A 14,258-nucleotide genomic window follows, 5' to 3' on the forward strand; every position below is an offset into this window, starting at 1 on the left:
TGTCTTAAACGGGTCACTGGCAATTTATTTTCTAAAAGACACAGTTTGGTCAATGCTGGTCGGGTAGAAAGATAGGACAGCTTAACATTCCATATATTTCATCAGATATAAACGACATGCTTGAATGATTTTCAAATTGAAATTGCTGTTTTGCAGTCAGTGGTTGGACTAATCACACACGTGTGTTGTGCGTATAGTGTGGTAGTGTATATTGTTATTGCGTATACCTACACATTACATAAACATCCGCCAGGGGCCCAAGAACCAAAAGACATTTATAGTAAATAGGAGCGTACCGAACACAAGCTGATAAAAGACCAATCCTTATAGGGACTGGTTATTCCACTGTATCTGTCATGGATTTACATCATCTTTGCATAATGTTGGTGTGTCTGTCGATTGCTAGCTGTTATTCACAACATGAAAATTGTAAGTTACACATTTACGTATGTCACGTGTTTATAACTATAATGTCACTACACGTGGTTCCCTGACGGGGACTAGTATAGCGTTTACACATACAATAGAGGGCCCTGACGGGGACTAGTATAGCGTTTACACAATATAGGGTATGGCCTAAACTTGGGCTATTGTTTGCTCAGTGACGTAATAACAGCACATGTTTGCTTAAGATACATGTGCAAGAGTTAATATCATACCTGCATGCAACGGCAACGTACTGGTAACATAGTGAGAGAGATGTGTTACTTTGGTCACATAGTTCTCTAAATGAGTACTGTATTGTCCAATAATTAAAAGGCAATCGATCATATATATAAATGTATTGTGTGTTGTATGACATTCATCACATACTACGAATACTTTGTCCTAAGTATTTATTCGTAAAACCGGATTGTTATTGCCACAACTCACTAATGTGTTTCAATTATATTCTATATTTTGAAATCTCTGGACGTACCGCCATTTGAAAGATATCTGATAGTCAGGGTCATAATGATGAAAATTTTCCGGCTGAAAAAAGATCCAAGGTGTAACATTAAAATGCATACTCCCGTTATTCCGTTTGATTGATATATCTCATAAACAATGGACACTTTTCGACCATTGAATTTGGTAGATATGCACTTGGTATTTTTGATAGATCCATCTTTCATCGTTGTAATGTGTCATGTTGAATCACGTGCACTGAACGACCTGTTTGAGATGCAAATTTAAATGTGAAGACGGCTAATTTATTAATTTCAGATTAGTATTTGTTTTGAGATTTTAGTTCAAGTTCCAATTTTGCCATACACTTGTGCACATTCATCGGGTTACTTCTGGCAACGTGTGGCATGTACGAAAACATTAAGGTCCAGACACTTGACAGTATGGCAATTTCATGTTTCTATCAAACCACTAATTTATTTAAAAGTTGTACATAGACGACCCAAAACCTAAGTAGAGATACATCTTTAATAGTTGTGTTTTGTTTCTATCTAGCTACACCAACCAGTTTCCACTCTATTTTCATGAATAACTTAATTTTAGTATAACGTAAATGTTTATGATGTGACGAGTTTCTGTTTCAAGCTCCACAATTTTGGAACAACATGGCACAGGACGACATTAGGAAGGCATTGGGACGTCTGCCAAATACCAACGTCGCCAAAAACGTCATCCTCTTCATCGGCGATGGTATGAGTATATCATCTACAACAGCCGCTAGGATACGTCGAGGACAGCTCAACGGTCGGACAGGCGAGGAAACTGTGCTGAAATTTGAGGAGTTTCCACACGTAGGACTCCTGAAGGTAAATAAAATAAAGTTAATTGATTATGAAACATGTTTTTGTACTGGAAGAAGATTCTCAGTTACGTGTAGACCATATATTATGTTGTGATAACAAATATTCGTGCTAAGGGTATCGATTCAACGATAGTGTGATGAGTATTGTGTATATTGCAGTATATCCTAGTACTCTTTTGTATAGCAACCTTGTATCAAATTATGACGTTCTTATTAATTTTAGTCACCAAAACTTTTAGTACACAATGACAGCAAACTGGGCCCATAAAATTGCCAATGGGCATGCTAGTGTGTGTTTGTTTGTACTTGAGACGTGTCTTTGTTTTATTCTGACAAAATGTTCGGTAAAATCCTAAAACGAACCTCAATTCGGCGTTCAAGGTATTTTCTGATAGTCCATAAACACGAAAAAAATATTTGAGATCGTCATTAGAAATTCGGGTCAGTGTCGGCAATGACTGTTGTAGCAAATGTCTTCTATGCCCAATCAACAAAATAATCATGCCTCTGTAATGGGTTTACATGATGTAATACACAGAGGATCTCACACGAGTGGCTATGTGATATGAAATTTATCAAACGAGTTCAATAATTTGATATGCCACGAGCCTTTAGAGTTTGATTACTTTCATATGACATAGTCACGAGTGTAAGATTCTGTTTATCATACAAGTTATATTAATAGAAATATAAGCAAAACTTAAAATTTCGTCTCTTTATAAAACAGTAGAAATCTGACTGGAATGTGACGTTTCCGTCTACTGAAACAATGATGCGATGTCATATATATATTATGACGTCAAAACTATATGTGACGTCATAAAAGTGTTACTACAATGTTCCTACGATATTTATGACATGGTCGTATGACATGACTGGACGGGTCAGTTATGTGATAAAATACAAATGCGTTATCCCGACAGTTTTATCTGTGTTATCTGCGAAAGGTAATTGTCGTTGTAAAAAAAGTCATCTCCCACGCGTAGAAATACGTACCATTCATCGGAAGCAACCAACCACAATGCCGATAGATCATATTACACTTATTTAATAAATAAAATTTATTGAATGAGGAAACACGGAAGCCACTTGATGAAACAGTATATAACAATAGTGTCGACTCCTGCTTAGTATGAGGAGTTGGGTGGTTGGTTTGCCCATAGTGACAGTGAAATGTTGGAGTGTGATGCTCTTTGTATGTGACACAACATTATGAAGTAGACAAGAGGTCCCATTATCACTAGAACAAATAAAAGCAATATGTATACATGAACTGCATGCTACCCAGAAACAAATATTCTGTCATTCATCAACTTGTACTCATGACTATCCGTTCGCAGTTAATCAAAATGTAAAACAAAACGAGCCTTCTGTAATAAGCCATACAATTTACTAAAGCTTGCTGCTGCTTGTTTTTCTTTTATTTCGTTGCAGACGTATCCTGTGGACCGACAGACGGCCGACTCGGCGTCCACGGCTACAGCACTACTGTCTGGTGTGAAGACAAAGTACTACCTCGTCGGCCTGGACGGTACTGCCGAACGTGGCAACTGTGCATCGTCACATGGAGCTAGGCTCAAAACAATGGTCGACTGGGCCGAGGAGGAGGGTACGTGCTTGATAGAGATCATGATAGAGACGTTCATCATGTTTCATATGTTGTAGTATGCTTTTAACTTTACAAACAACGTTTATATCTCGGAGCACCGAGTATATATATTTCTAGCAAACGAAAGTGCACGTTGACTGCTACGAGCGGTTCTGTAACATCGTCTGAAATGTTTCGATAACGACTGACGTTTGTTAGTGTCTTCTTTTAATACATTTGATTGGTTGTTCTTTTGAATGACGAAATAATTTTAACAACTGCAGATATTTAATCTCTTCTGTCACTGCTATATAATTTGAATTGCTTGTACAATGTAATTTTGTTTTCGATGATTATAAATTGCTCCAGAAACTGTTGGTATTACCTTGTATTCTTTTTCACTATAGATTACGAGTTGTGCAAAAGGCTTACAGGTTGCAGGCAATTACATTATCTTAGAATATTCTTCGCACATTGCACAAAGAAATGAATCATCAAACACAAAAGAATAAAAAAAAAAATCAATGAAGAGGAGGGTACAAATTCCCTGTTTAAAATGACATATTGATTTTGATGGTTAACCTGCAGTTGGTGTCATCCTGTTTGGACGAAGCAATTTTACAATATGAATGTAGTCTTTTTATTGTCGAACTTCATTGTTAACATTTAAAATTAGTTTGTGTATTTTTCTTCAAGGTAAGTCTACCGGTATAGTTACCACCACACGACTTACCCACGCCACCCCGAGCTCGGCATACGCTCACTCCGTGGATCGGAACTGGGAAGGTGACGTGAAGGTGCCAGATGACGTCATAGGAAATTGTATGGACATAGCCTATCAATTTGCCTACGAAAATGGACATATTGAAGTATAAAATTTCAAATAGTATTCCGCTTAACTCGACACATCTTGGCTACTTTAATAACTTGCAAATAACAACGAATCTAGGAAAAGTAAAAAAAAAAAAAAAAAATCTGTGCCTAAATTTTTTAAATCGAGTCGTTAACCAAAAGGTTCCATTGACTAAAGAATGGAATACTAAGTATGAAAAGACATCATTGATTTTCAGACAACCATCAAAAGAAGACTATAAGTATTAAAACTGACATAATTTTATTCATAAATCATGATTCACTCAAAGATTTGTTTGCTGTTGTAGGTAGCCTTTGCGGGAGGAAGGCGACATTTTCTTCCAGTCCACGTGGCGGATCCAGAGGCAAACTTCACCTACGCCAAATACCAGAGACGAGATAATCTCAACCTGATTGAGGTATTTCTCTGTCGTGTAGCACACTTCTTTGTTAGCCATGACTCCATTCTATTTACCAGCTATTACCGGTGAATGGGGTATAAAGAGCAAATGAACAGTACCTTCAAATCGCCAAAGTACATACATTGTACCTAAAGATGCAATAGGGAATAGTATGAAATGAATTCGTGAGAATGTTAAATTGATGATTGGATTTTATATATATCGAAACTTCTGTCCATTATTTGTTCAAATATATATATATATATATAATTCTCCGTCTTGTTTTGGTAACAACCAGTAGTGACGTTTGCACTGAAAAATACACGTAATGCATGTTCAATTTATTACATTTGAAAAAATAAGATGTAACAAAATATGGACTTATAGTGAACGTATGCCAATATCGACTAACAATATGTTTTGTGTGGTCTAGTATTGGCAGCAGGAGCGACGTAAGGAAGGGAAGCGCTACAAGTACGTCTGGAACAAACAGCAGTTTGATGCTATAGATCCCGACCAAACTGATACAGTTTTAGGTAAGTCTGTGACCTCATTTGGTCCAATATGCGATGAAATATTCAACGTTGATATTCACCGTTCCTTCATACGTTTTTTATTCATCCTTTATTTTCAGTTTCTACTTGTTAATGCATATTTATCATTTTGTGTTTGATGTTGCTTGATATTGCTTAAAATTGAGCAAACCGACCTTTTGTTTATGGACAAAACAAAAAATTTGAAATCGACTGCTGTAACCTGATTTCTCGGAATTATGACATTGATTACTATGTTCTCATACAGGTACATGTATTTAAAAAAAAATCATTGATGGAAGAGTTTTGCTCTACACTACTTTTGACACAGTTGATACATACATTGAAGTGAACTGATATGATAAGTATAGGTCGTGAAAGTCAGTAAATCATTAGGTGCTAGCTTCAAATATAATGCAGAGAACACCGAGTAACGGCCTATTATATATCTATTTGTAGGATTGTTCTCGCCGAGCCATATGCAGTATGAACTTGAGAGGGACCATGGACCACTTGGGGAACCTTCGCTGGCGGAAATGACGTCAAAGGCGATTAAGATTTTGCAGAAGAATGACAAAGGATTTTTTCTCCTGGTGGAGGGTATATATTATTTCATGCAATTGTAGCCTTAAAAGTTGTAAATCACTGAGAAAATAAGTACGTTTTATTTAGTGCTTAGTTTTCTAGAACACTTTTACTTTTCTTCAACCCTCATTCTTCTCTCCCTTTAACTGGAATTTCCATATCATCTGTATTGATGTCTTACATGCTGTCATCGATTGTAAGTTGTATTATTTGAAGAATATATTTAGAAGTCTTTTTCCCATCTTGTTCTCAAATATAGGAGGACGTATTGACCATGCTCATCATGACAACAAAGCCAAGAAAGCCCTGCACGAGACTCTTGCCCTAGAGGACGCCGTGAAGGAAGCTGTCAAACTAACCGATGAAGAGGATACACTCCTCGTGGTGACGGCTGACCACTCGCACGTGTTTACCCTGGGTGGCTACCCTAACAGAGGGAACGACATCCTAGGTACAAATGTGTACTCAAACAAGCTTTTAAGCCATTTCTGAAATTGTTGAAAAAGTTATGTTGTATTCTGTGATTTAAAAAACAAGTATGTCAGTATTTTATGGATGAAATACCGTAAGCTGAAAGAGTATACTTAGTTACTTTTCCTCAAAAAGCTAGATATCTCACACTTGTCCGACATATTCATAATTGATTATTGGATATTACGCAACTGTTTTGAAACGTTCGCTGGTGTTGCAGTTTGGCTGACATGATGCTTTCACTCAAAAACATCAGAGGTAAATTTCATGTATTCAGAAATTAGAAGTTTATTTCATCAAGGACATATCACATAAGAACGGCGTCATTTATATAAATTGTATACTCTTCTTGGCAGATTTCTTAAACTATCATGCTTTCCTAAGTGACCATACTATTTATTAACAATTTCTTTTATTCGTTGTTAGGTGCAGTAGATAACGTCCCTGATCAGTACCTCCCTCCCGATCGGAAAGGTTTCACCACTATTACGTACGGAAACGGTCCTGGGTATGAAAACGGCAGTAGGATAGACCCAAGGGTTACTGACACTAGTAAGTACATTTTCTTTGCCATAACAAATTCAAAATGTTAATGCTATTTGTTGTCAAGCATCGTTTTCTACATACGAGACTTCTTCAGTTAGGTAATCCCAGGACCTGCATTTACTACGACAAAGCTTCCTACCCACAAATAATGTCATCCCTTAAGTCTTTATCATAGTTAAAAGTCGTATTTATAATTATGTAATCTGAAGAAATTGTTTCTGATTTTTAGTTTCAACTACTACTGTAGCTGCGACTTTACGCACTAGTCCGATGCCCACGACTAGTAATGTAATGAACTAGTCCAATCGGACTAGTGGCTCCCCAATTGCAACCGATTGAAATAAGTAAATACTATAACTACAAGAGCGGTGGTCAATTGCATTTTTAAACACATTTTGAGTGCATTCTGTATGCGATTATTTAAGTCCGGATACATCATTTTGTGAGAATTTGTATTCACAAACACACTCCGACTTTAATTTGGGTCAAAAATCGTAAACTGATCATGACTGAATAATCGTCTGTAATTTGATTTGGACTATTAATTGAATAGTTAAGGTTTACTAGTCCAAATGACTAGCAGCAAAAGAAAATAACTTCACAGACCATAGTACTGATCAATATGATCTAAAGGTTTCAAATCAGAATTTATCAATTGCGTTATTTTATAAGGCAATTTTGGAAAACATGTAAAAATGTTTAAAAATACCTTCCTATGTTTTTAAGCTACCAATGACTACATGTTCCCGAGTGCGGTACCCCTGGGTGAGGACACACACGGAGCTGACGACGTGGCAGTGTATGCTCAAGGCCCCATGGCGCACCTCCTGCACGGGGTGCACGAACAGAATTATGTAGCGCATGTGATGGCGTACGCTTCTTGCATGGGGCTCAATAAGGGACATTGCGTCCAATACGAAATCATAAACCAAGGATCAACACATGCATCACCATGGTGTTTGCTCCTTGTTATATCTTTAATGCAATGCATTCTCCATATACGACATTGATGTTTAAAGATTCCTTTAGATTGTTTTTTTTACATATATTAACAACCAAGACATGTTTAATTTTTTATATTAGATGTTTAGGTATCTGCATAAGTAAAGCAAATGCATACAACAGGTTTTCTGAAGGCAGCGTTCCTGGAGAACCCGAATTCGGCACAATGCTTTCTACGACGCTATACCTTTAGTGTATAGGAGAAATCTACCATTAAAGTTAAAGAGGATATGGAACAACGAAAAATCGAAGTGCTTATGTTTGGAAATCTCGTATGCGTTTGTACTTTCCAATGTCAAATCGAAGTACTTCTATTTGGAAATCTCGTATGCATTTGTACAATCCAATGTCAACTGTAATTTATCAGTGAAGTGGTATTTTTTGTAGACATTCTTTGTTTATGTTATGCATTTATCCTTATTCTTTTACAAAACGTTTCGATAAAGATGTATACGTAGTAGCAGGTGACAGTTATGACCCAATAGTATATTGTATTTTTCGATGACAATGCCTAACATGTATTCTTTGGCCATTCCGATGAATCTTTTATAAACAAACATCTTTTGAAAACAAATACCGCAACTGAAACTGTGATTTAATAGTCTAAGCATTTCATGATATGTATTTAGATAAACAATGTATTATCACAAAACATTGTCGCTAAACAGAATATTTATAGTATATTTCATCCCACGATTGGATTCATAATTATCAAGTTCGGTGTAAAATATTATTGCATGTTATGTACACATTTTAACAACACATCTGACATAATTTTGACATGTTTTTATATATAGATATCTTTGAAAATGACCACATACTTACGTGTTACATGTCGTATGCAAATATAAGTTAATAAGGCGCGCCTAGTGTGTTTCCTTGTACAGTGTTAATTAAGGGCGTGTTTCCTTGTACAGTGTTAATTAAGGGCGTGTTTCCTTGTACAATGTTAATTAAGGATGTGATTCCTTGTACAATGATAATTAAGGGCGTGTTTCCTTGTAGTGTTAATTAGTGTGTGTTTCCTTGTACAATGATAATTAAGGGCGTGTTTCCTTGTAGTGTTAATTAGTGTGTGTTTCCTTGTACAATGTTAATGAGGGTGCGTTTCCTTGTACAATATTAATTAGGAAGCGTTTCCTTTAAGAATGTTAATTAAGGGCTTGTTTCCTTGTACAATGTTAATTAGGGTGTGTTTCTTTGTACAGTGTTAATTAGGGGTATGTTTCCATGTACAATGTTAATTAGGGTGCGTTTCCTTGTACAATGTTAATTAAGGGCTTGTTTCCTTGAACAATGTTTATAAGGGTGTTCTTCCTTGTACAACGTTAACTAAGGGCTTGTTTCCTTATACAATGCTAATTAGGGTGTGTTTCCTTGTACAATGTTAATTAGGGGTATGTTTCCATGTACAATGTAAATTAATGGCCTGTTTCCTTGTACAATGTTAATTAAGGGCTTGTTTCCTCGTACAAAGCTAATTAGGGGCGTGTTTCCATGTACAATGTAAATTAGGGTGTGTTTCCTTGTACAATATTAAGGGCTTGTTTCCTCGTACAAAGCTAATTAAGGGCGTGTTTCCATGTACAATGTAAATTAGGGTGTGTTTCCTTGTACAATATTAAGGGCGTGTTTTTGTACAATGCTAAGTAGGGGCGTGCTTCCTTGTACAATGTAAATTAGGGTGTGTTTCTTTGTACAATGTTAATTAAGGGCGTGTGTTTCCTTGTCAAATGTTAACTAAGGATGTGTTTCCTTGTACGATATTAATATTAGGGGCGTGTTTCTTTATACAATGTATACTAAGGGCGTGTGTTTCCTTCTTAAATGTTAAATAGGGATGTGTTTCCTTGTTGTACAATGTTAATTAAGGCTGTGTTTCCTTGTTCAATATCAATTAGGGCGTGTTTCCGTGTACAATGTTAATTAAGATGTGTTTTCTTGTACTATGTTAATTAAGGGCGTGTTTCCTTGTTCAATATCAATTAGGGTGTGTTTCCTTGTACAATGTTAATTAAGATGTGTTTTCTTGTACTATGTTAACTAAGGGCATGTTTCCTTGTTCAATATCAATTAGGGTGTGTTTCCTTGTACAATGTTAATTAGGGGTGTGTGCCCATGTTCAATGTTAACTAGGGTGTGTTTCTTTTCCTTGTACAATATCTATTAGGGGTGTGTTTTCTTGTACAATATTAATTAGGGCGTGTTTGCTTGAACAATGTTAATTAAGATGTGTTTTCTTGTACTATGTTAACTAAGGGCATGTTTCCTTGTTCAATATCAGTTAGGGTGTGTTTCCTTGTACAATGTTAATTAGGGGTGTGTGCCCATGTTCAATGTTAACTAGGGTGTGTTTCTTTTCCTTATACAATGTCAATTTGTACAATGTTAATTAGGGGTGTGTGCCCTTGTACAATGTTAAATAGGGTGTGTTTCTTTTCCTTGTACAATATCTATTAGGGGTGTGTTTCCTTTTACAATACCAATTAGGGAAGTGTTTCCTTGTACAATGTTTATAACGGGTGTGTTTCCTTGTACAATGTTAATTAGGGGCGTGTGCCCTTGTTCAATGTTAATTATGGTGTGTTTCTTTTCCTTGTACAATATTAATTAGGGCGTGTTTCCTTTACAGTGTTAATAAGGGTGTGTTTTCTTTTAGAATATTAAAAACGGGCTTGTTTCCTTGCACAATGTTAATTACGGTGTGTTTCCTTGTACAATGTTTCTTTTCTATGATTATCTAACCATGTTTCTGGTAATAAAACGTACACAATTTTTAACGAAACTTTCCTGAATGACTCTGGAACTTACATTCAATGATTTACCTATACAGAAAAAAATGTGAAAATTCGTAATCATAAACAACATTGAATATAAATAAAAAAAACAACCATGACACATATCGTTTAAATGTTTAAAGTCAACAATTCTAAAAATATGAAAAATGATAATTCAATAAGGTTTATCATCCAGTTGGCGACCATGTTAAACTAAATTTATATGACCTTTATATGAGAAAGGCTAAGTCAGTTAAGGAACCATTTTTGTATGTATCTTTTGGACACTTACTGTAATGTTGTTTATACAGTATTTAGATATAAAACAGAACTCTATCGCATACATTCTCAAATAAAAACATTTGAAATATACCCTAACCATGCCTATAAAACACTGTATCTAATATGTGCTTTCATATAACAACCCGAATGGGTATGTTCTACCTAATTTGTACTGTCTTGTGGATTTTCCACCTGCTATTAAAGCAACAGTTGTCAACCTGAAGATATTCTGGTATTAAATGTAGGCGTTCCTAAATATTTGTACAAAAAAAGTACAGCAATACCACAAAACTAATGCACACAGTTAACTTTCTTTCATTTTTTCCAATTATTGTTACTTATGTATACTGTTATCATAGAAAGAGAAAGACAGTTTTCTCACTAGTCATACAAATATGCATTAAAGAACTCAACAATAAAACAGTTTTTGTATCGCCATAGCGCATTCGCGGCTCTTGCCGTTCTTCAGGGGATTTGAATGCAAATCAAGAACAGCAAGAGCCGCGAAAGCGCTAGGGCATTACAAAAAACAGTTTGATTGTTACGTTTTTTTAATATTTCGAAACCAACACATGGACATGTTACTTTTATATATATATTTACTCTTATAATACATATATATACATGTATTATGAAGAACAGTCCTGGCAATATTATCAATACAACTAGGGTTACAGAAGGAAGTGTGCTTCTTACCCAGCTATTGTTTCCTGTAAGGTTGGACACTTTTGTCTAGCTTTAGTTGTAGGGCCCATAGCATACTGATGCTGTTTAATATGAGGACCTTGTATGGCAAAGCTATATATGTATTCAATCATGACACATAGGTTTCTGGTTGATCTGTCCCCATACTGTAAATCAAGCTCCTATGTTTTCTACACACCTTAACATGACATGCTGGAATTCTGGTGTGCATGAAATGACAGTTCCCATCACCATTTTTTTCCCTTTTATTATATGTTTCTAGATGTGTAACTCCATCAAAATCATATGTTTATTTGCAAAGAAGCTAGCACATGTTTGGAAGACATTATTTTTCATTAAAATCTTCTGTAAGTTGAATGGGTTTGAACTGCCACGGAAGAAAGTATGCCCATGATTTTTCAGAAGTAGAATTTGTCACAAGTTTGCCACAGGTATATATCTATTCTGCTGATTTAAAGTAAAATAATTTACGATTTTGACCCAAGTAAAACACTATAATTGATACATGTATCAGTATATAAAGGATAGATTTAACAGGAAATGATTGTCCAAATAAAATCTTATATAATTTATATATTATAGCTCTATAAAACACTTAACAGATACTATATATAAATACATGCATGTTTAAAAATTTTCTTTATAAAGGTTATAATATTGCACAAAAATCAGATTACACTGCATTTTATAATACTAATTATTTATACTACATTGTAAGTGCATAGTAATTAACTAAAACTATATTGAAAATCAAAACATTGAAAATGTAATTTGGAGGTTTTATCTATAAATATCAATTTTGTAAAAAAAAACTGCATGATTGGATATCATAAAATGAGCACTAATGGAATGAAACCATGCATCGCAAATATGATAGAGCAATTTCAGTGAGCAAGATATAAATCAAATGTTCAATATCGAATGTCTGTAAATCAAATTGGATGGATAAACCATTCTTCAACCATTAATCATATTTACAAAATATATAAATTTAATTTTGACAATTCAAACCATAAATAAAAATGTTAATCTAAGTAAGTTAAATTGATTGGTCCCGTTTAAAATAACAAACCGTTTCTTAGTCATTTACATGGATAATTTTCATTAAACTCTTCACAAAATAAATTTCTCTATATCTTCAATGGCTAGAAAATAATGGATATAAATTCTTAGTATAGACCAATATGATATTAATCATATTTGGAACCCATATTTGGGTTTCAAAGGCCATAATAAAATGTATACAATTTATGAACCTACCTCTACTCTCTAATAGGAACATTAACGATGTAACCTATGCACATACTGTTGAGTATTTTGAGCATATTTTCACACTGCCTGAATCACATTCACTTAACCAAATTTGAATCTTCACATCACATGTTCCACAATAGTCAAAGGAAGTTGGAATGTATAGTCATTGTCATTTGGCGAGGACTTGCATTCAACAGTCACATTCATGACTTATAAACGCATGTCCTCACATAGTCTGCATCGGTACATAGTTTCTCATTCAATCTGTGTGTAATGGAAGCTTGAGTTTAATTATGGTTCCAAATATAGCCTTAAATCATAGAAGTTCTACCATAGGTAATATGTTTTAAACTTTTCCACGTTAATGATTTAAGTATTTTATTCTGTAAATCAGAATTTATTTCAGGGTAACCCCTGTTGTTCCTATCGAAACAAATGTTTGTTGCAACTTCTTCGTTTGTATCTCCAGTTACCGAAGTCTACTTTATTAAACAATATGCCCTGATCCAAGTATTATCCACCTTCAAATTAAAGGTATATTGTTCTCATGGATACAAAGATTTGTTACAACTTCTTCGTTTTCATCTCGAGTTGCCATGGTGCCAGTTTACCAGCGGGATGTGTGTTGATGACAGGCATAGTCTTCGCCTGACTGGCCTGTTGTTCCCGCTTTTTCGCTTCTTCTGCCCTGATGTAAGAAAAAAGATAACATAAGTTTAAAACTTGGTATATATTACTAAAGTTTTTTTTATTATAAGAAAACAATTTTGAAATGAACTTTTTGCTCACCTTTACCTTTTTTGCTTTCTTGAGCGATCTTTGAAAAGACTAATAAGGCCCATGAAAACATTAAAAACAAACTTTTTGTGAATATTTGAAATTGATTTACATTAACTGAGATCATGTACCCAAATATCATTGTACAAGGACACACACCCCTAATTCAAATATGAGAAATATGACATGTTTTGATTTTTAAAATATTTTTATGCAACATTTCATTGAAAGGAATGCTCTAACATATACACCCAATCCATGGGTACTGAACGGTTTTACTCACTTAGCCTCAGCATCCCTTTTCTCCATCAGCTGCCGTTTCCATGCTGGCAAGTGTTTGTACTTATTTTCCTCTGCTTCAATCTGTTTAAAATATGATATAGCACATTTGTGAACAAGAGTCTTAAACAATACAAAAGCTTTTTGTTCTAACTAAAATTCAGTGTTACTTTTTTCCAAATTGGATTTGGAAAGCAAGATTTTTTTAAATCAAATAAAATTATTTTGACAGCCAATGCTAATGCTCAAAACGTCCAAAGCTTTCATTTAGAGCAGTTAAATCGGTACCATCTTCTACCGGCAATAAGCCCTAATCGCCTAGAAATACAATGGGATTTCAAGGGGTCTTATTACCGAATGTAGGCTTTGGATTTTCATAAGATGACAATAGTATATATTTTTATGATGATGGGTGTTAGAAAGTTATTCATAGATATAAATGGCAATGCATTCTAG

At 34.8% G+C, this 14,258-nt stretch overlaps 2 protein-coding genes and 1 long non-coding RNA gene across 4 annotated transcripts in view; 1 reads left to right on the plus strand and 2 right to left on the minus strand.

Annotated features, from left to right (window-relative positions):
- Positions 1 to 13: 13 nt before the first annotated feature.
- LOC138320306 (alkaline phosphatase, tissue-nonspecific isozyme-like) lies at positions 14 to 10,115 on the plus strand. The gene is made up of 10 exons (XM_069263245.1): positions 14 to 429; positions 1,534 to 1,754; positions 3,185 to 3,359; positions 4,035 to 4,207; positions 4,499 to 4,609; positions 5,025 to 5,127; positions 5,584 to 5,724; positions 5,969 to 6,160; positions 6,607 to 6,732; positions 7,453 to 10,115. The coding sequence occupies exons 1-10, from the start codon at positions 357 to 359 to the stop codon at positions 7,734 to 7,736; spliced, it is 1,599 nt and encodes a 532-aa protein (XP_069119346.1). The 5' UTR covers positions 14 to 356; the 3' UTR covers positions 7,737 to 10,115.
- Positions 1,403 to 2,801, minus strand: LOC138320321 (uncharacterized). The gene is made up of 2 exons (XR_011208162.1): positions 2,747 to 2,801; positions 1,403 to 1,748 (listed from the first exon to the last, which is right to left on the minus strand). It is a non-coding gene; the product is annotated as an uncharacterized lncRNA (long non-coding RNA).
- A 2,142-nt stretch (positions 10,116 to 12,257) lies between the features above and the next one.
- Positions 12,258 to 14,258, minus strand: part of LOC138320280 (espin-like) — a 41,319-nt gene continuing 39,318 nt past the window's right edge. For both annotated transcript variants that reach the window (XM_069263243.1, XM_069263244.1), the window contains exons 10-11: positions 13,807 to 13,886; positions 12,258 to 13,434 (exon numbers count right to left, since the gene is read on the minus strand). In XM_069263243.1, coding sequence (XP_069119344.1) covers positions 13,311 to 13,434; positions 13,807 to 13,886 — 204 coding nt within the window. In that variant the 3' untranslated portion in view covers positions 12,258 to 13,310. The remainder of the gene's footprint in view (positions 13,435 to 13,806; positions 13,887 to 14,258) is intronic.

This window comes from Argopecten irradians, chromosome 1 (genome assembly GCF_041381155.1).
Source record: "Argopecten irradians isolate NY chromosome 1, Ai_NY, whole genome shotgun sequence".
NCBI classification, from domain to species: Eukaryota; Metazoa; Mollusca; class Bivalvia; order Pectinida; family Pectinidae; genus Argopecten; species Argopecten irradians.

Coding starts and splice junctions, on each gene's coding strand:
- LOC138320306 (XM_069263245.1), top strand. CDS start 357: ATGGATTTACATCATCTTTGCATAATGTTGGTGTGTCTGTCGATTGCT. Junction 1,755..3,184: donor CACACGTAGGACTCCTGAAG/GTAAATAAAATA, acceptor ATTTCGTTGCAG/ACGTATCCTGTGGACCGACA. Junction 5,725..5,968: donor ATTTTTTCTCCTGGTGGAGG/GTATATATTATT, acceptor TCTCAAATATAG/GAGGACGTATTGACCATGCT.